Here is a 21,801-nt window from a genome sequence, read left to right as displayed (position 1 = left end):
AAAGGGTCTGGGTCTGTCTGTGTGCTGCTCTTGCCAGAGACAGAACAGGAATGGAGTCTTAGAACTTTTAGTAAGTAATCTAGCTAGGTATGTGTTAGATTATGATTTCTTTAAATGGCTGAGAAAAGAATTGTGCTGAATAGAATAACTCTTTCTGTCTGTGTATCTTTTTTGTAACTTAAGGTTTTGCCTAGAGGGGTTCTCTATGTTTTTGAATCTAATTACCCTGTAAGATATCTACCATCCTGATTTTACAGGGGGGATTTCTTTATTTCTATTTACTGCTATTTTTATTAAAAGTCTTCTTGTAAAACACTGAATGCTTTTTCATTGTTCTCAGATCCAAGGGTTTGGGTCTGTGGTCACCTATGCAAATTGGTGAGGCTTTTTATCCAACATTTCCCAGGAAAGGGGGGGTGCAAGTGTTGGGAGGATTGTTCATTGTTCTTAAGATCCAAGGGTCTGGGTCTGTAGTCACCTAGGCAAATTGGTGAGGCTTTTTACCAAACCTTGTCCAGGAAGTGGGGTGCAAGGTTTTGGGAAGTATTTTGGGGGGACAGACGCGTCCAAACAGCTCTTCCCCAGTAACCAGTAATTGTTTGGTGGTGGTAGCGGCCATTCCAAGGATAACGGGTGTAATATTTTGTACCTTGGGGAGTTTTTGACCTAAGCTGGTAAAGATAAGCTTAGGGGGTTTTTTTCATGCAGGTCCCCAAATCTGTACCCTAGAGTTCAGAGTGGGGGAGGAACCTTGACAGAGTGGATGTGTCATTACACAAAGTATAACTATTTCCCCATGTTTATTTCCCCTCCTACTGTTCTTGTAAAGTGCTGGAAATGGCGCACCTTGATTATCACTACAATAGGTTCCCCCCCCCTGCCCCGGCTCTCCTGCTGGTAATAGCTCACCTTACCTGATCACTCTTGTTACAGTCTGTATGGTAAGAAGAAAAGGAGTACTTGTGGTACCTTACAGACTAACAAATTGTTTCATGTTCTCTTTGTATATAAAATCTCCCCACTATATTTTCCACTGTATGCATCCGATGAAGTGAGCTGTAGCTCACGAAAGCTTATGCTCTAATAAATTTGTTAGTCTCTAAGGTGCCACAAGGCCTCCTTTTCTTTTTAAGAATGGGAAAGAGGCAGCTATAGCGAGAAGAATCCACCATAGGAGAGAAGAGCAACAGGCTGTCATGCTGGGAAATCGACACTAGATGGCAGCAGAGTAGAGGAAATGGGGCGGGGGTGGGGGGCAACAGAAATACTGACTAGTGACCAATAGAGTTCAGTAGCCAATACAATAATGGGAAAGTTATACTGTAAAATGGCTGCTAGGTGGCAGCATGTTGTAAGAGTGAGACATGGGCCACTATTTTCAAAAATGCCCATTAGATGGCAGCATCTCTTGAATACTAATTCGCGGCAGTGCAAGTACATGATAACTGGCCATCACCTTGGACAGGCATCTCCCAAAAATGTAAGCTGGTGTTTGTCCATGATCTAAAATATTTTCCACAAAGGATCATTAGACTAAAACGTGATGTAGAATGGGACTTGTATAATTGCAACTCACAGTGGGCATTGTTGGCTACAACGCTCTGGAGACACAGAATGAACCAAGTGGGAGAAAGGTTGAAGTGGGACTGTAATTGAAAAGCATGAAGAAAGAATACAAATATGAGAGAGCATTTACACTTATTAAATCGAAGGGGAAGCCCATTTTCCAAAGGTAGATCACAGGCACCAGCTCATCCCTTCAGATAACTGCAGGTCTCTTTACTGAGAAAGTCCCATTTCCGCAGAATGATGAAAGACAAGAACCTCAGTGGAACCGGAGTCCTGTCTGCCAAACCCTGAAGAGCTCTGTGTGTTGAAAACATGTCTCTCGCCAGCAGAAGTTGGTCCAATAAAAGGTATTACCTCACCCACCTGGTCTCAAACCCTGAGAAATGAGTTCATCGACTCCAGTGTGAGCTGTCCTATGAATAGAGGTGAGCACCCAATTCCAAACTGCTGCTGCTTTGCATTTATATACCACCTTCCAAACCGGGATATTAAAGTGCTTGAGTAATTAAGCATGAGCAATTTAAGATTCACTTTCTGTGAAGAATGTGGGAAGTGTCTGTATTCATTTTTACAGTACATAGTCTGTGTCAGGATGCTGGGCAAAGGTAGGTAGGACAAGTGGTAGGAGCTGGAGATCCCGGAACTGAAGCCAGGGGTCAGAGTCAGTATTAGGGTCGAGAGTCAAGCTGAGGGTCAGAGCCGGAGGCAGAATCAGGAATTTTTTTCCCCTTCATTTCATTTGCCTACAGTTCTTGCCATTCCTTCCTTAGCTCACTTTTGATTAGGTGTTTAAATTCCAGTTTGCTTAAGGGGATCCCGAGGTCAACTTGTTTGTGATTAATAACACTTTTTGCCAGCCAATTTGTTGCCTGCTATCCCTGTCTGCACCAGGATCCATGTGATTACATTGGTTATATCCAGTACCACCAGTCTGGCTGTTAGCAGTAAAATATCATTAAGAGAATCATTTCTGCTGTCAGACTCACCACTGTGAGTTGACTGCTGCAGCCCTGATAAGGAGTCAGACAGGATGGCCACAGCAGCTGGCTACACATCTAAAAGCACGATTTAGTGCTAGCATAATCCCTGTGTATCTCAGCCATAAAGACGGATACAAAGTTAGCCATACAGCTTTCTTGAGTCCGAGTGAGGGCACACAGGAAGCTGTTCCCACTCTGTTCTTCCTCTTTGGAACCCTCTGTATGTATTTGTCAATAGTGTCCCCACTTATAGAAAATCAATATAATTGTGACATCTTGTCTATCATTCTTTTATTGATTTCATTATATAATTCCACGTCTTTCCCAACCGGGGGTGATTTTCTAATGATAGACTATTTTCCCATAGCTATACATTTTGGTCTCTTTCAATCCCTTCTTTTCATGAAGATCAGCTATCCACTTCTGTACCTTATTTACATGGGGAATGTTGACTTTTTGTCCGAACCAGTTAGCTTAGTGCTATCTTCACTATTATCTCGTACTTTGACCCAAAAAGGTTGAGTCCGGGAGCTTCGTTCTAAGAGTTAGAAGCAGCTGATGGAAATGCATATATCTGTAGTACAGAGATACAGTAATGAAGTCCCCACCTGATATGCAGTGCATGTGTGTGGATATAATCTAGTTCAGATTTGTATTCATTGCTGACCCAAAGGCCGGGCATCCATACTCAATAACTGGTCTAATTAGTGCTCTGTATAGCATTGCCACCATTTTCATATCCACTCCCCAGGATGTTCCAAAGGTATTTGACTTTTGCACTTATCTAATATTTTCAGTATGGTCCCTCCAAGTGAGCTTGTTATCAAATATCACACCGAAGAATTTGTAATGTCAGTACATTTATCTATTGGTCATATAGCTATAACTTTACATCTTTTTGGCTTTTTGTGAGGATCATTTCCTTAGTTTTGTCTATGAAAATTTGAAGCCCCACCTCTTCCCCATTCTGCACTTCTCTTAAGTGCATCATCATTCTTTTGGTGGCACTTTCAAGGTTTTTGCTTTTGATCCATATGGCACAGTCAGCAAACATGATCCCTATTCCTATCCTCATCTCTTCAGGGCGATCATTTATCATGATGTTAAAGAGGGCTGGCGTAACTACACTGCTCTGTGGAGTTTCACTTGCAATTTACTATACGTTAAGGAAAGCTTTCTCCAGTTGGACTTGTACAGTTCTTTTGCCTAAGAAGTTCCTTATCCATCTGTACATTATTCCTATGTTACCCATTTAGGCCACTTTATGAAGTAGTTCCTCTCTCCAGAACACATCGTAGGCTTTTTCTATGTCCAGGAATATTAATATAATTAATTCCATGATTCTCATGCTTTTCTGTGCTTCTGTCTCTATCCTGACAACGTGGTCAATCACACTCCCACCTTACTGGAGCCCACTTTGTGTTTTATCTATAAACCTTCTTCTTTCTAGGTGTGCTACTGTTCTCTCCCTTACTATACTTTCCATGGTTTTACCTAAGCCACACTAAAGTTTACTTTTAAAATATCCACATCCTTCTCCCATCCCACCTCTTCATCTCATAATTATCCTTAATGTTCTTTTCTTCTCCCTAATTTGTATCCTCTGATATTCATCATTACTGACTTTTTGAAACATGGTGGCCAAAGTTTCTGTTTTTCTTTTCTTAGAGCTTATTACTCCATGCCCCGCAACTGGAAGACTTGGTGTTACGTGACTCTTACTCTTTATTCCATTCATTTCCCTAGTTTGTTTATATATAATCTTTGCTGTATTGGTATTTTTACTTACTTCCCCACGTTATGGTGTCCAGCTCTCTCTTTTTGCCCTTTTTATAGCCCTTTGTGAAACTACCTTACTTTTTAATATTTCATTAAGTCCATTATTTAAGGATTTTTTGCTGTCTTATATGCCTTATTCCTTTCCCTAATTACCATTTCATATTCCCTGTTCCACCATGGTACACTTCCCCTATCTTCAGGCAGTGTTGGCATCCTAGGAATAGCTAGGCTGGCTGTCTTTATGATTCCTTTATTAATATTACTACAGAATTCCTCAATATCTTCACAGATCCATTACTTACTCACATATTGCTCACTTCTCTTTCCAAAGATTTTTCCAGTTTGCTTTTTTAAGATTCCAAGAGGGGATATCCTTTTCCTTGAGATGTAATTAATGTCAGGACATGGTCACTAGCCATTCCCACCCCTCTGTCAATTTCACAGGTGCATTCACTCCCTATGGTCCCAGATCCAGACATGAGAAGCTTCCCTCAGCTGTATTGAACCTGGTAGGCGCTCCATCACTTATTGCTAAATTATTCTCTTCAAAGATTTGCTCTGAACATTTTCCATGTTTTTCTTACTTCCCCGCAATCGGTTGTGACTATTCAGATCATCACAGACAATGAGTGGACATGTGACACTTGCAATCAATTCTTTCAGGTCCATAGCCTCTAGTTTCCTGCATGGGTAATAAACATGATAAAGTCTTAGAGATGCAGAATTGTTTTGTATTGGTATCTCAATAGCATTATCCTTGATATTTAGCTTTCTTATCTCTACTTCAAGGTACTTCAGGTTCTCCTTAGTGAAAGGGTATGCGTCCCCACCTTTTCCATTTCTCTATCATGTCCACATAGAACATATCCTGGGATTTTATAGTCTCATTTTTCTATTAGCCAAGTCTTGTATGCATATTAGATCAAGCTTTGTTTTCATATAAAAAATATTGGTCTTTAATTCCTGCCCATGTGCTATTAAGCTGTGGGCATTCAAGCTGAAAATAGTAACCCCTGCTTCTAACTGTCCACAGTAGTTTAACTTAGGAAAGTATGAAGTTGTTCCACTGACAGGTTGCTAGCCTTCAGCTTTAATTATAATTCTCATTTTCTGTTTTCTTTCCTGTTTGAGAACTACAATTGATTACATCAACCATTACTGCAATGAATCTCTTTTCATCCCAACGTTACTCATTCCCTCCCATTAACTTGTTGAGGGCTATTGCCTTTCCTCACATCAGGTTCTCTTTTAGGTATCTCCTAACAGCTTCTGCACAGGACATGTTATTAGCAACTTGGGGTTTTTGTAGTTCTCTAGCTTGCTCCCCTCGGTACAGCTTACATATTCTGAGCTGTGTTTTCCTCCACAGTTGCAACATTTTTGTTCTGTCCCTTCCACACAGTCATCCTATGAATGGTCACTTCCACACTTACGGCACTGTATTTTCCCATTGGAATTATTTGCAACATGACCAAATCTCTGGCCGCTGTAGCATTTCACAGAAAGAGGACTATAGGACTTTGATAGTCCAGAATATCAGAGTAACTTTAGGGTATCTGGTCACATCCCTCCCTTAAAATGTGACCAGCACAGCTGTCAAGCACTTGCTATCACTGCCTCTTCTGCTAATTAGCCTCTTAGCACTTATCACCTTATCTCCACCTATTCCTTGCTTTCTTTCCTGAAATTTCATTTGGCACCCAGATACTACCCATCTTGTTTCTGTGAGGAATTTGGGTAGCTGACTACTTATTTTTATTTTACCTAGCACCTTTGTCTTAAGGAGTGTCCCTACTTGGTCTTTGTTTTTACATTCCACTAATGAGTCTCCAGCAGGTACCATCTTAGCTCTTGCTCTGTCTCCAGCACTTTTTTGATCCCCTCTGCCATTCTCAGGGGGTTGATATGCCCTATCTTTATATCCTTATCTACGGATTTTACTGTTAGGTAATTTCCCCCCATTTCCCTTTCCTGCCCTCCTATTTGCTGGTCCTTCTTCTGGGTGCAGAGAATCTCCCCTTTTCTTTTTCCTTGCTGGCATCCAGTCTTCATCAATGAGTTCCCTGTACTCATGGTCTAGCCTGGTTTCAGTTTCATTTCTCTCATCCATCTCACTCTGCCCAGCCAGCCACCGAGCCAGCACCCCACAGTCACCACTGAAACAGCCTTTCTTCAACCAGAGCCTGGACACTTCCTTTTACACCCCATCACTTTATATAGGGTCAAGGAGCCAATCAGGGATAGCTAAGACCACTGTCAGTCAGATCACATGAGGCGGAACTTCCCCGGTGTTAAACCACTGCAGATTGTGTGTTGCAAGGAATAATCAAATTACAGGTAGCAATGTGGGGATGTTTGTTGCCTGGTAGTCCTATAGACCCACTAGGCCTTACATCATCTCTTCTAGGGGTGCTGCCCAGACAGGCTCTTCTAGGAGGATGATGGTATGCTTGGCAGATAAGGGAAGCTTGACTATCAAATCCACAGTAATAACCACCTAGAGTCTAGATAGGGTGTCTGAAGGTGCTGAGGGGCGCCTTCTTACTAACTAAAGGAGGAAGTGGTCTTGGGGAATAGAGCATCCAGGAAAATATAGGGCTTGAGGATGCACACCAGCTGGGTATGGTCAGGGAGGTCTTCCCCTTTTCAGGACAGGGCATTGGCTGCCTTGTTCTGGTGATAGGTGATGGTAAAATAAAAGTGTGTGAACAACAGGGCCCACTGAAGCTGTCTTTGGTTCAGCGCCTTTGCCCTACGGAGATAGTCCAAGATTTTAGGATCTGTGTATACCTGTATTGGGTGTTGGGCACCTTCAAGGTGGTGGTGCCATTCCCCGAAGGTGGCTTTGATTGCTAGAAGCTCCGTATCTAAAATCTCATAATTTTGTTCTGCTGGGTGTGAGTTTCCGAGAATAATAAGCACAAGGGAACAGGTGCTGTTGGGGGCCTGATTCTTGGGGAAGTATGGTCCCAATTGCAACATTAGATGCATCAGTCTCACTGACAAAGGCCTGCATTGGGTCAGGATGGATCAAGACTGGAGCACTGCTGAAGGCCATCTTGAGCTGGTCGAACACCTGTTGAGCCTCCGGAGAGTAGGTGAAAGAGGCGTGTTTGCAGAGGAGCACCGTCAATGGGGCTATCTGGTCTGAAAACCCAGGCATGAAGTGCCTATAAAAATTAGCAAACCCAAGGAAGCACTGCATTGATGTTCCAGGGGTGCCGCCCAGGTCCGAACAGCGTTCACCTTCCTGGGGTCCATTTTGAGGCTCTCGGAGACAGAATGTAACCCAACTACTTCACGGAGTGTTGGTCAAAGTTGCCCATTTGTGTTCGTACCATGGGAAGTTCTCCCCGAGGGCTGTCAACCTGTTCAGGCGTGTTTAGTGCCCCTTGGAACGTGCTGGGTAGGGGGTGACCCACTGCCTCCATGTCCCCCAGGGCTGGCCTTGTACAAGTGTGAGGGGTGGTCCAGGAAAACTTCCAGAATCCTTGGCAAAGGTAGGCAGGACTAGTGGCAGGAGCTTGGGATCCCAGAACTGAAGCCAGGAGTCAGAGCCAGTGTCAGGGTCAAGCTGAGGGTCAAGCAAAAATCAGAGTCAGAGTTAAGCCGAGGATCAGAGCCAAAGACAGAGTCAGGATTGGGATGTGGGTCAAACCCAGGTTTTGACCTTTAATCGTATTTGTTACTCTTCTCTGGACTTTCTCCAATTTGTCCACATCTTTCCTGAAATGTGGTGCCCAGGAGTGGAAGAATTACTTCTCATGTCTTGCCTACAACACACCTGCTAATACATCCCAGAATTATATTTGATTTTTTTGCAACAGTGTTACACTGTTGACTCATATTTAGCTTGTGATCCACAATGACCCCCAGATCCCTTTCCACAGTACTTCTTCCTTCTGCAGTCATTTCCCTTTTGGTATGTGTGCAACTGATTGTTCCTTCCTAAGTGGAGTACGTTGCATTTGTCCTTATTGAATTTCATCCTATTTACTTCAGACCATTTCTCCAGTTTGTCCAGATCATTTTGAATTTTAATCCTATCCTCCAAAACACTCACAACCCCTCCCAGCTTGGTATTGTCCACAAACTTTATAAGTGTACTCTCTATGCCATTATCTAAATCGTTGATGAAGATATTGAACAGAACCCAACCCAAAACCCAGCCCCGTGGGACCCCACTCATTATGCCCTTCCAGCATGACTGTGAACCACTGATAACTACTCTCTGGGAATGGTTTTCCAACCAGTTATGCACCCACCTTAGAGTAGCTCCATCTAGGTTGTATTTCCCTACTTTGTTTATGAGAAGGTCATGAGAGACAGTATCAAAAGCCTTACTAAAGTCAAGATATACCACATCTACCGCTTCCCGCCATCCACCAGGCTTGTTACCCTGTCAAAGAAAGCTATCAGTTTGGTCTGACACACTTTGTTCTTGACAAATCCATGCTAACTGTTACTTATCACCTCATAATCTTCTAGGTGTTTGCAAACTGATTGCTTAATTATTTGCTCCAGTACCTTTCCGGGTACAGAAGTTAAGCTGACTGGTCTGTAATTCCCTGGGTTGTCCTTATTTCCTTTTTCATAGATGGGTACTATATTTGCCCTTTTCCTGTCTTCTGGAATGTCTCCGGTATTCCATGACTTTTCAATGGGTGGCGAGTGGTGATAGAGTCTTACTAACCCGGATCACACATGCCAGATTGTTTCTAGACTCTGAGTTTAGGGAAAGCATTTTTTTTTCACTCAGTGCCTTTCCTGTATTATCATCCCACACTCATTATGGAGTGGGGAGGGTCATTCCCCAGTTAGGGTTGCACATCAGCCTGGTTTTGCACCTTCCTAAGATCCACCCTCCAAAGAGCTGTATTTTATGACTGCTACATAGCTACTGTTGAGAAACAGAAAAGGCACTGCCCGTCCCTCACCACGTTCCCATCGCCACCACAGGCACTAAAAGGGAGAATTTACTCCACTTCATAATTTATGGCATGAACTGATCTCTTGTGAGGGGGTGCAAATTATTCCTTCTCCTACAGGGCACTGAAATGCTGAATATACCAGGATATAGTGTTAGAATTCATGGAAAGAAATCTAACAGCAGGACGGTGCCTAAGAACTCTAGACCACATTGAAAAATCTCAGTCCAAGATTTTAGTTGATGTTTGATTTTGACTCCTAAGACATGGCATGATTCTGGCCATTGCCAGGAGTGAAATACAGCATTTAAGCATCATTGTTAAGCTCTGGTATGTCACTAGATAGGATATGATAGACAGAGAAATGATCTGATCTGTCATATCAGTATGTGGCTACCAGATAAATGGGCTTTTATAGTAATCACTGATATCCATGTCGAACACCCTCTTCCCCATCAGAGCAATCTTCTGTTCTTGGACTCAGTTTCCTAGCACTTTGCTCTGAAATCTAAACTTAGCCTTAAAATTTCAGCCTGTAACCAGGAGAGGAAGGGGAGTTTCTGAATATTTATGGAATTAATTCACGAGATTTGATTAACTTTTAACTCTGTGTCCTTCCAATTCAGTCGCACAGATTTATTGTTCCTAGACTCAACCAATGGCAGACTGCAGAAACCAAACAGCCATCACTGAATTCTTCCTCCTGGGATTCGGGGATCACCCTAACCTGCAAATTCTTCTCTTCCTGATGTTCCTTGTGATATACATGGCAACCATGGTTGGGAACATCCTCATTGTGGTGCTCATTGTGGCTGACCAGCATCTTCCCAGCCCCATGTACTTCTTCCTGGGGAATTTGTCCTGTGTAGAGACCTGCTACACCTCAGCCATCCTGCCCCGGATGCTGGCCAGTCTCCTGACTGGGGACAAAACCATCTCAGTCAGTGGCTGCATCACACAACTGTATTTCTTTGGGTCTCTGGCAGGTACAGAATGCTATCTCCTAGCAGCGATGTCTTATGATCGGTATTTAGCGATATGTAAACCCCTCCACTATTCAACTCTTATGAATACAAGGTTTTCCTTCCAGTTGGCTGCTGGCTCCTGGTTAAATGGTCTTTGGGCTATTACCATCTTGGTCTTATTCCTATCACAGTTAATATTCTGTGGCCCAAATGAAATTGACCATTTGTATTGTGATCCCCTCCCACTGATAGAGCTCTCCTGCAGTGACACCCACCAGGTCATATTGGCGGATTTCATACTAGCCTGTGTATTCACCCTGCCTCCATTCCTACTAACCCTGACATCCTACATGTGCATCATCGCCACAATCCTGAGAATCCCTTCCACCACCGGGAGGCAAAAGGCCTTTTCCACGTGCTCCTCTCACCTCATTGTGGTGACAATTTTCTATGGAACCATAATGATTGTCTACATGCTACCGAAACGTGATACACTGAGAGACCTAAACAAAGTGGTCTCTCTTTGCTACACAGTCCTGACTCCCCTGGTAAACCCCCTCATCTACAGCCTGAGAAACAGAGAGGTCAAGGAAGCTTTGAGGAAAGCAGTCAGTAAATGTGCCTTTCGCAAAAATGTGCAGAGACTCTGAGATAACTTAGCTTTGAAAACCTCAGGCTGTCTGGATGTTTTCAGCAATCATCCCCCATTAAAATTAAGTTGAAAAGTCCTAGTGAAAATCTCAGCACTCAGTGTTGTCCTTCTCAGTGGAAGGACCAGGGAAGGAGGTGGCCATAACCATGTTTCCATCATGGAGTTATGGGCACTAGGCAGAATGGAGACAAAATTGTAACCAATTGTTTAGATCTTTAGAAAAGCCATTCTTGATCAAAATAAATGTTTGGACAATAAAAATAGTAACTCCTTGTGCAGCAGAGATGGGAATGTAAGCCTGGGAAATCTGCCACCCCTGAAATTGTGCATATTACCGTCATAACCCTCTGCAAACCAACCATCTTCACTGAACTCACAGAGGCCGGAGGCAAACAACCAGGCCCCAGCAGTGACCTCTGGACACTTCACCAGGAACAGCGTTATAGCTCTTATCTGGGCTACACCCGGCTGTGACCAGCTCCGGGAAAGCAACAGCTCCAGGCTCACCGGGCCCTTGGAGGCAAGGAGGTTGGGCAAACAAAGAGGTAGACTCACACGCCAGGTCCACTGGGACTGTCCAGGCCCAGCTGGGGGTTTGCCAGGGCACCCGTAGAACTGAGGCCGTTCCGGGGGTCAGGTCTGTCAAACGGTCACTGACGAGGGACTCTGCTCATGGCCCTGCAGGGCACCAGCTGCTCTGCTTCCACCAGTTGCACAGAGCAGTTCAAAGGGAGGGGACCTGTTACAATGAGCGTCCCCAAAACTAACTGCAACAAGCCCAATGTCCAACAGGGCTAGTTCTGAGGGCACATGTCCAGTCAGCCCCAGGTACCCCAGGCAGCTCTGCTCCGCACAGGGCCCTTTCCTCAGGGGGTGAGGCAACTTATGGTGAGAGGAAGCGGCGACCACCTACCAACGGGCAGAACTCCTGTGATGCCAAACACGGCAGTGCTGGCTCAGTCACTGGGAGCACGTCAGGGCTTGGCCAGAGGCCGGGGAGCTGGGCACCAGTGAGAATTGTAGGGCTCCGACTCTGCGGAAGGGATTTCACAAGGGACATAACAGAGTTAGTCACCCAAATCCCTTTGAAGTGGGAGATGGATGCACATTACCTTACACGCCTCTGAGAATCTCAGCCTTGAGAGCCACTGGGAATCTGTCATGGTAGCTTCAATCTGTGCATTTTCATTGGAGACAGAGCCCACATCAGAAGAAAGGCACTGGATGGATTGGAAACCCCTGCTAAGCCTTTGAGAGCTGCTGCCACAGTATACGCTCTTGTAGCCACGAATGTTGCAATCATTTTTTGTACGATTTTGTTCCCAGTGGCTATAGTTTGAAACAGCACCCACCTAGCAGTAGGTAAGAAATGAGGAGAGATGCAGTTCTGCTGTCTAGGGCCACAAGAGGGCAGAGAGGACAGGTGCAGCTGTGCTGTCCAATGAACAGCAGCCAAAGTGGAGGGGCAAGAAAGGAGAAGTTATGTTGCCAAAGGACCAATGGAAAGGGAGGTGAAGCTGTATAACGGTGTGTAAGTGCTGAGTAGAGAGCACTGAAGAGACGAGGACCTCTGTGCTGCATAGTGAAAGGTGGATAGTAGCAGATGTTACGGAGTGAGATATGGGCTGTTATATTAAACAAAGGGCCACCACGTGACATGGGAGTCAAGAACAGGAAAGGGGCAGCTATAGAGAGAAGAATCCACGAGAGGAAAGAGCAACAGGCTGTCATGCTGGGAAATCAACACTAGATGGCAGCAGAGTAGAGGAAATGAGGCGGGTGGGGGTGTCAGAAATACTGACTAGTGACCAATAGAGTTCAGTAGCCAATACAATAATGGGGAAAAGAACAGGAGGACTTGTGGCACCTTAGAGACTAACAAATTTATTAGAGCTTAAGCTTTCGTGGGCTATAGCTCATTTCATCAGATGCATAGAATGGAACATATAGTAAGAGATAGATATACATACAGATAAGTTGGAAGTTACCATACAAACTCTGAGAGGCTAATTAGTTAAGATGAACTATTACCAGCAGGAGAAAAAAACTTTTGTCGTGATCATCAAGATGGCCCATTTAGACAGTTGACAAGAAGGTGTGAGGCTACTTAACATGGGGAAATAGATTCAATATGTGTAATGACCCAGCCACTCCCAGTCTCTATTCAAACTTAAGTTAATGGTATCTAGTTTGCATATTAATTCAAGCTCAGCAGTCTCTCCTTGGAGTCTGTTTTTGAAGCTTTTCTGTTGCAAAATTGCCACCCTTAGATCTTTTACTGAGTGGCCACAGAGGTTGAAGTGTTCTCCTGCTGGTAATAGCTCATCTTAACTAATTAGCCTCTCCCAGTTTGTATGGTAACTTCCAACTAATCTCTCTCTCTCTCTCTCTCTATATATATATATCTTACTATATGTTCCATTCTATGCATCCGATGAAGTGAGCTGTAGCTCATGAAAGCTTAAGCTCTAATAAATTGGTTAGTCTCTAAGGTGCCGCAAGTCCTCCTGTTCTTTTTGCGGAAACAGACGAACAGGGCTGCTACTCTGAAACCTGTCAATAATGGGAAAGTTATACTGTAAACTGGCGACTAGGTGGCAGCATGTTGTAAGAGTGAGATATGGGCTGCTATTTTCAAAAATGCCCATTAGATGGCAGCATCTCTTGAATACTAATTCAGGGGCGGTGCAAGTACATGATAACTGGCCATCACCTTGGACAGGCATCTCCCAAAAATGTAAGCTGGTGTTTGTCCATGATCTAAAATATTTTCCACAAAGGATCATTAGACTAAAACGTGATGGAGAATGGGACTTGTATAATTGCAACTCACAGTGGGCATTGTTGGCTACAACGCTCTGGAGACACAGAATGAACCAAGTGGGAGAAAGGTTGAAGTGGGACTATTGAAAAGCATGAAGAAAGAATACAAATATGAGAGAGCATTTACACTTATTAAATCGAAGGGGAAGCCCATTTTCCAAAGGTAGATCACAGGCACCAGCTCATCCCTTCAGGTAACTGCAGGTCTCTCTACTGAGAAAGTCCCATTTCTGCAGAATGATGAAAGACAAGAACCTCAGTGGAACCGGAGTCCTGTCTGCCAAACCCTGAAGAGCTCTGTGTGTCGAAAACATGTCTCCTGCCAGCAGAAGTTGGTCCAATAAAAGAAAAAGAGGACTTGTGGCACCTTAGAGACTAACCAATTTATTTGAGCAGAAGCTTTCGTGAGCTACAGCAGCTCACGAAAGCTTATGCTCAAATAAATTGGTTAGTCTCTAAGGTGCCACAAGTCCTCCTTTCCTTTTTGCGAATACAGACTAACACGGCTATTACTCTGAATCCAATAAAAGGTATTACCTCACCCACGTGGTCTCAAACCCTGAGAAATGAGTTCATCGACTGAAGTGAGAGCTGTCCTACGAATAGAGGTGAGCACCCAATTCCAAACTGCTGCTGCTTTGCATTTATATACCACCTTCCGAACCGGGGTATTAAAGTGCTTGAGTAATTAAGCATGAGCAATTTAAGATTCACCTTCTGTGAAGAATGTGGAAAGTGTCTGTATTCATTTTTACGATACATAGTCATAAATGATCTGGAGGATGGTGTGGATTGCACCCTCAGCAAGTTTGCAGATGACACTAAACTGGGAGGAGGGGTAGATACGCTGGAGGGTAGGGATAGGATACAGAGGGACCTAGACAAATTGGAGGATTGGGCCAAAAGAAATCTGATGAGGTTCAACAAGGACAAGTGCAGAGTCCTGCACTTAGGACGGAAGAATCCCATGCACCGCTACAGACTAGGGACCAAATGGCTCGGCAGCAGTTCTGCAGAAAAGGAGCTAGGGGTCACAGTGGACGAGAAGCTGGATATGAGTCAACAGTGTGCGCTTGTTGCCAAGAAGGCCAATGGCATTTTGGAATGTATAAGTAGGGGCATTGCCAGCAGATTGAGGGACGTGATCGTTCCCCTCTATTTGTCATTGGTGAGGCCTCATCTGGAGTACTGTGTCCAGATTTGGGCCCCACACTACAAGAAGGATGTGGAAAAATTGGAAAGAGTCCAATGGAGGGCAACAAAAATGATTAGGGGACTGGAACACATGAGTTATGAGGAGAGGCTGAGGGAACTGGGATTGTTTAGTCTATGGAAGAGAAGAATGAGGGGGGATTTGATAGCTGCTTTCAACTACCTGAAAGGGGGTTCCAAGGAGGATGGACCTAGACTGTTCTCAGTGGTAGCAGATGACAGAACAAGGAGTAATGGTCTCAAGTTGCAGTGGGGGAGGTTTAGGTTGGATATTAGGAAAAACTTTTTCACTAGGAGAGTGGTGAAACACTGGAATGCGTTACCTAGGGAGGTGGTGGAATCTCCTTCCTTAGAAGTTTTTAAGGTCAGGCTTGACAAAGCCCTGATTGGGATGATTTGATTGGGGATTGGTCCTGCTTTGAGCAGGGGGTTGGACTAGATGACCTCCTAAGGTCCCTTCCAACCCTGATATTCTATGATTCTATGAAAATCTGGCTCTTGGGCACTTCTGAAAATTTTACTCCTGGTCTTTAACCTCTCCGATGAGAGCGGAGGGAATCATTACGTTTACAGCTTGGTGGCCCATATGAGACCGGGACCTCTGCCAACTGTCCAAGGGCACAGAGTGTGCATAGTTTCATAGGGATCCCCTGGGTTGGATATCTGCACAAGAGCTCACCAGAGGGTGGCATGTGAGCTCTGTACTGAGAGCCAATATCACACGGATTGTCATAACTCCTTAAGAATTATTGAGCCAAACATTTCACAAGGATTATGTATCTATACTGAAAATACCATCTTGGAGTTGAGCCAGGTCACCAGGAGGTGACACACCTCCAGAAATACTTCCTAACTGTAAGAACAGTGGGACAACGGAACAGACGCCTAAGGAGGTTGTGGAAGCTCCTTTACTGGAGGTTTTCAAAAGGAGGCTGGATAGCCAGCTGTCTTGAATGGTTTAGACAAAACAAATCCTGCATCTTGGCAGGGGGTTAGACTAGATGACCCCTGTGGTCCCTTCTAACCCTATAGTTTTATACCTCTGAGATAACAGGATGCTTTTCTCCCTGTCTGGCCATTTGTATATTGTAGGCCTCACCAAGGAGGCCTCTTTTCAGAACGAGCCTGGTGCAAGTTAAGAGATTGCAAAATCGGAGAGAAACAAAACAGCAGGGGGTGTTGAGAGTCCTTCACCTAGGAGACAAGTTAACAGTGTTTGTCTTATGAAAGGAGGGTCACCACTAGCCTGGCTATAAAGCACAGCAAGGATTTTGCGGGAGCAATACTCTACAAGACACATGTATCTTGTTAACTAAGTTTGGGCGCTAGAATACATGTTATGATTTTATTTTGTTATAGGTAACCATTTGTTTCCAGTACTTGCTACTACTGGAATCTCTAAGCTTTGCTAAATAAACTTCTATTTGTTTTCACTGGAAACATATGTAAGTGCTGTGTGTTAAGCAGAGCGGTGATCCGAGATGGAATGGTTAAGCTAAGGTTTTCTGGTTCTTTGGAAGCAGCAGATCTGTGAATATGGCAAGTGTCCAGTGGACCAGGCGCTGGTCACTCCAGGGGGATGCTCTGAGGCCTTGAGCATTGGTATGTGCCCAACGCGAACTGTAAAGTAACAGCAGGGCCTGCAGAGGCCTGGAGAGGAGTGCTTGTCGCCCAGGGCTGGTGGAGTTGGGGAGCTGACCCCCTGGTAGGTACAAACAAGTCTTCCTCACACTGAGGGCAGGCGGTGGCGAGGTGCTTCACAGCACTGGGTATTACAGGAAGTGTCACAGCAAAACTGATCAAATTAGTGAGTTTTTTTGTTTTTAACCAAATTGAGTCTCTCACTGACATGAACGGCTGAAAAAATTCTATTCAAGTTGAATGAAATTTTTTCAGTGCGAATTTAAAACATTTCAAGACATTCCCAATTTTTTCTCCCGAAAACTCTTCACCAAATTCAACCTGAATTCCTGAATAGTTTCACTGCCCTGAAAAATGCATTTTTATTTTTTTTGGCAAATTTACCATTCACTGAAGAAATGTCTCCATGCTCTCCCTGTGGGCCATGAGTGACTCTATCTGGGTGATTGTCTACCTGAGCTCTCTGGGAGAGGGGATGCACAGAACATTTGCCCCCCACTCTCGTAGATTGCGTTGGATACAGGCTGAGTGTAGTGCTGCACACTGGGATATTTGTGGGAACTCCCAGATTGTGAACTTGGGAACCACTTGTGAGATGAGGATCCTGGGTGGAGGAATGCGCAGAGGGGTAAGGATGCTGTGTGCTCCTTGTCCCAGGTGCTTTATAGCTCAGGCCCCAGGTTTCAATGGCATGGCACAGGCTGATGGGTGTTGGGAAAGCAATGAAAATGTTGATATGTTGAATAGTGACTCCCTGAGAGGGCTCCGGATTGACATCCCTTCGCTAAGTAGCTGCATTGTGTAACAGTCACTAGGTAGCAACATTGCAACTTTTATACTATTTATGCTGCTACAGCGTCTAATGGACCTAAGATGGCAAAGCAGTGTCCCAAAGGAGTGGGGCATCTCTGCTACTGGGACAAGGTGAGAGCTGAGAGTAATGCAAGAGAAAAGGGCACCTATCGCTAGGCTTGGCAGAAGTCGGTTTTTATTTGTTTCAATGGATAATATTGATTTAATCCATAAAAATAAAAAATACTTAAATACATTTTCAGTTGCAGAAAATTATGGGGGATCAGACCGTGGGTGGGTCAGTCAATAGTTATTTAATTACAGTACTTGTTGAGATTCAAAAAGTTAAAGCTTTAAACTGTTAAAATACAAATTTTTAACATCCCGTGTCAAAATATACCAAGTAAATATCCTTAAATCAAACTCTAAGTTCTCAAGCAGCATTTTTCGTTCTTTGCCGATCTGTAAATTTCAATGGTCATCAATGGAAATTTTTTTCATCAGTTTGTGTTGGGTGAAATCAACATTTACCAAGAAAAATCTAATTCTTCGAAGCTGAAGTATAGTTCATCTTTTCCTCCTGTTTATCCTCTACAGAATCCTCCTGGCTCTCACTGATGGCTTCTTATGTCTCGCTCGCGATCTATATTTTCCACAATAGACTCCCCCATGTGTATCCCTTACCCTGTGCCGCCACCTAGTGCACAGTATATTGTCTTTATCGTTGGTGCTGCCTGGCTATCCAGCAGCCACAGCACCTCGGCTGAGAAGGCTTTTCTGTAGGTGTCCTTTTCTCTTGGCTCTCAGTGGGTGCCAGTAACACAACACGGCGGGGTCCTTATTCTCTGCTGCCACCCAGTGGCAGCAAATGTAGAGTGCAGCTGCCCCTTTCCATTGTGCTTATCTTCCACTCTCCTCTAGCAGTCATTACAGAGTATAACAGCCTGTTCCCTCTTCCTTATCTCCTGTCCTCTAGGGGTATTCCCAGAGTAAAATGGTCCTTTCTCCTTTCATTACCCTCTGCTGCTACCCAGTAGCCCCACTGTATAATACAGTTGTGTCTCTGGCCAGGTCTAAACAGAAATGTTTCCCAGTACAGTAATGTTGGTTAGGCTTTTTAATGACACTTCTTCCCCAGCAAAATCCCTAGCGTAGACCTGGGTGTACCAACCAAAAAATGTGCTCTTACTAATATAGCTTATTTCTTTCAGGGAACCCATCTGTATAAGCTCTACAAGCAAAATCACTTTCTTGCTGGTAAAAGCCATGTCTGAGGTCGGAAGACTTTCAGGGAGAGCTCTGCCCACCAACCTTGTTCTAGTTTGGGCTAGATTTCATACCAGAATAACTTTGTGTATTAGGGGTGTGATTTTTTTTTTAACCAATATAATTACACTGGCACAAGCCCTTATACCTGGCAGTTACAGCAACGCAAAGATTCCTTATACCAGGATAGCTCTGGCTACAATTCACCAAAATATCATTATCCAAATTCAGCAGGTAAACTACAGTTCAAGTTGATTCTGACTGTAATGATCCCAGTACGGACTCCTCTTACCTATTTAAATCTTTGCACATCCGCAAATGTTATAAGCGCACGTGACCAAAGACTGAGCGAGAAGAAAGGGCTACACAGCATCTGAGTATCAAACAGCAAAGCAGCTGCGCTCGTCACCATTTTGTCTTTTTTTTTTAAAGTGAGATTTCTGAATTCTCAGACAATCTGGACCAGGGTTTCTCAACCTGTGGGCCGAGACCAGAAATTGTCACCAGAATGTTTCAAAGGTGGCATGGCAGCTCCTGTCCCACAGGGCTGGCTGGGCTCGTCCCCCTGCTCCAGGCACTGCAAGCTCTGGGGCAGAGGTGGTACCAGCCCATTGGGGGCCCTAAGCAGGAATATTTGGGGGGACCCCCCCACAGCACACATACTAATAACTAATAGGGGGCCCCCTTGAGCTGCTCAAGGCCCTAAGCGATTGCTTTGTCTGCTAACGCCTAGTATCAGCTCTGCTCTGGGGTCCCAGCACCACTCAGGTTTGGCCCAGCCATCATGATGGCGGGAGTCCGGGTAGGCCAAATCCGAGTGAGTGGCACTGCCCTGGGTGCCCTGTTAGGGTCTAACCGGGTGAAATGTAAGAGCTACACTGGAGTCAGACAGGAGGACCTGATGGTCTCTTCTGGTCTTAAACTCTATGAATTGCTGATAAATGGGGATGGGTGGTAGGGGAGAGGATTGAGGGTGGGGAGAGTGTTCCGGGGGGTGGGGAGTGTCAGGCCAGGGGGAGGGGAGAAACACTGGAAGGGGATCAAGGGAATGGTGGAAGGGGGAGGGGTGGGCTAAGGAGGTGGGGATTGTCAGCTCCACATTCCCCTATCTCGTTTGAAGCCACCACCCCTTTCCCTTCCCCTCCCCTACTCCTCTCTAACCTGGGTGGTAGTGGGGGGGGGAGAGATGCCTCTTATTCACAGCCCCATTGCTCAGGGCAATGGCTGGGAGACAGAGAGGGACACACCTCAGACAAAGGCGGGAAGGGGGTGTCAGCAGCCCCAGGCTCAGTCAGGATCTCAGGGACCCTGCTCCTCTGGGGGCTTTTCTGCCCCCGCCCCCCCATGCATGAGCCTGGTCCGCACACTTCCACTGACACCACCGACAGGACTCGGTGCTGAAATGCGGTGTCCTTGATCTCTTAAAGTGCGGCTGCACCTATCCTTCTATCACAGCGACAGCTCTGATCAAACTGTTCCAGCTAATCCCCTACCATAAACAGAGGTGGATCAGATTGCGAGTTTAGTAGTTTAAAAAAAAAAATCTGTAGGGGTATTATTTAAATTAGAAATGGAGAGAGAGCTGGCAGGGAGAGAAGTCAATCAATGACATGTTAGAAAGGGTGAAGATAGCTGATAAGTGGCTGAGCTGCTAACGAAATATATAGTCTATATTGCACTATATGACTGGAGAGGAGCAAATAGAGACGGCTGCTTGGGAATTTTCCATCAAAATGTTTTTTGACAGAAAATGCAGTTTTGTCAGAATCAACATTTTTCACAGGAGTTTCAGCCAAACATTTTAAATGTTTTTCCTGATGGAAAATTGGAATGAAATATTTTGTCCTGGATCAGGATGATTTGAAATGAAAATATCAGTTTGTCAAATCCAGTCAAAACATTCAATTTCAGACCAGTTGGATGCACCCAACTGAGCAGCCATGATACTTCATGGGAGCTGTGGGCTGGGCTCTTGGGCTGGACTACATTTCCCTTGATGCACTGAGGACTCACTTCTGCTTGAACCATTCAAAAATTCATAGATTTGAAGGCCAGAAGGGACCACTAATCCTCTAGTCTGACCTCCTGTATAACACAGGCCATAAAACTTCCCCAAAATAATTGCTCTTTGAATTAGAGCAGATCTTTTTAATAAAAATAACAATCTTGATTTAAAAGTGTCAGTGATGGAGAATCCACCATGTCGCTTGATTACTTGTTCCAATGGTTAATTACCCTCACTGTTAAAAATTTATGCCTTATTTCCAGTCTGAATTTGTTCAGCTTCAGTTTTCAGCCATTGGATCTTGTTATACCTTTCTCTGCTAGGTTGAAGAGTCCATTATCAAATATTTGTTCCCAATGTAGGTACTCATAGACTGTAATCAAGTCACCCATTAACCTTTGTTGTTAAGCTAAATAGATTGAGCTCTTTGAGTCTATCACTGTAAGGTGTGTTTTCTAATCCTTTGGTCATTCTTGTTTCTCTTCTCTGAGCCCTCTCCAATTTATCAACATGCTTCATGAATTGTGGTCACCAGAACTGGACACAGGATTCCAGCAGCGGATGCACCAGTTCCAAATATAGAGGTAAAATAACCTCTCTATGCCTAGTCGATATTCCCCTGTTTATGCCTCCATTGCAGTCCATCAGATGAGATGTAATCCAGCCAGGGGAGTCCAGCTCAGAGAGGAAAACAGGACCATGAAGCACCCACACTGCAACGCCCATGGATCGCTGAAGCAGCTCAGGGGGAGAGAGTTTAATGTCTAACCTACCCCAATTAAATGTTTCAGTTTGGTTAAAAACAAAAACCAAAATGTATCAATCTGAGAATGTTTGTTTATCATTAGGGGAAAACAGGTAGGCACATGCCTGTGGAGGAGAACCTAGATCTTCTGTCTCCCACTCCTTTGCCTTAACACTAAGACCATCCATCATTAACATGCATAGAATTTCACATAATGAAATCGCTTTTATTTAACCCCATGCAGGAGAGCTCCTCTTCAAGCAGAGAAATGGACAATGGAATGATGGTGACTGAATTCATCCTTACGGGACTTTCCAATTGCCCAGCCATTCGCTTATCCCTTTTTGTTGGTCTACTTGATAACCCTTGCTGCCAATGGCCTCATCTTCATAGCCATAGGGACTGAGGCTAAGCTGCACAACCCCATGTACTTCTCCCTCAGCA

General features: G+C 44.5%; 1 protein-coding gene across 1 annotated transcript; it reads left to right on the top strand.

The window, feature by feature from the left end:
* The first annotated feature begins 9,914 nt into the window (after positions 1–9,914).
* On the top strand, positions 9,915–10,871 carry LOC142068914 (olfactory receptor 6N1-like). The gene has a single exon (XM_075119033.1). It carries the CDS (start codon positions 9,915–9,917, stop codon positions 10,869–10,871), a length of 957 nt encoding a protein of 318 aa, XP_074975134.1.
* The last annotated feature ends 10,930 nt before the right edge of the window (positions 10,872–21,801 follow it).

This window comes from Caretta caretta, chromosome 14 (genome assembly GCF_965140235.1).
Source record: "Caretta caretta isolate rCarCar2 chromosome 14, rCarCar1.hap1, whole genome shotgun sequence".
Classification (NCBI taxonomy): domain Eukaryota; kingdom Metazoa; phylum Chordata; order Testudines; family Cheloniidae; genus Caretta; species Caretta caretta.
Note: the sequence above shows the minus strand (reverse complement) of the source record. Positions and strands in the feature narration are given on the sequence as shown.

Excerpts from the sequence above, each read along its gene's own strand:
- LOC142068914 (XM_075119033.1), top strand. The coding sequence starts at position 9,915 with ATGGCAGACTGCAGAAACCAAACAGCCATCACTGAATTCTTCCTCCTG.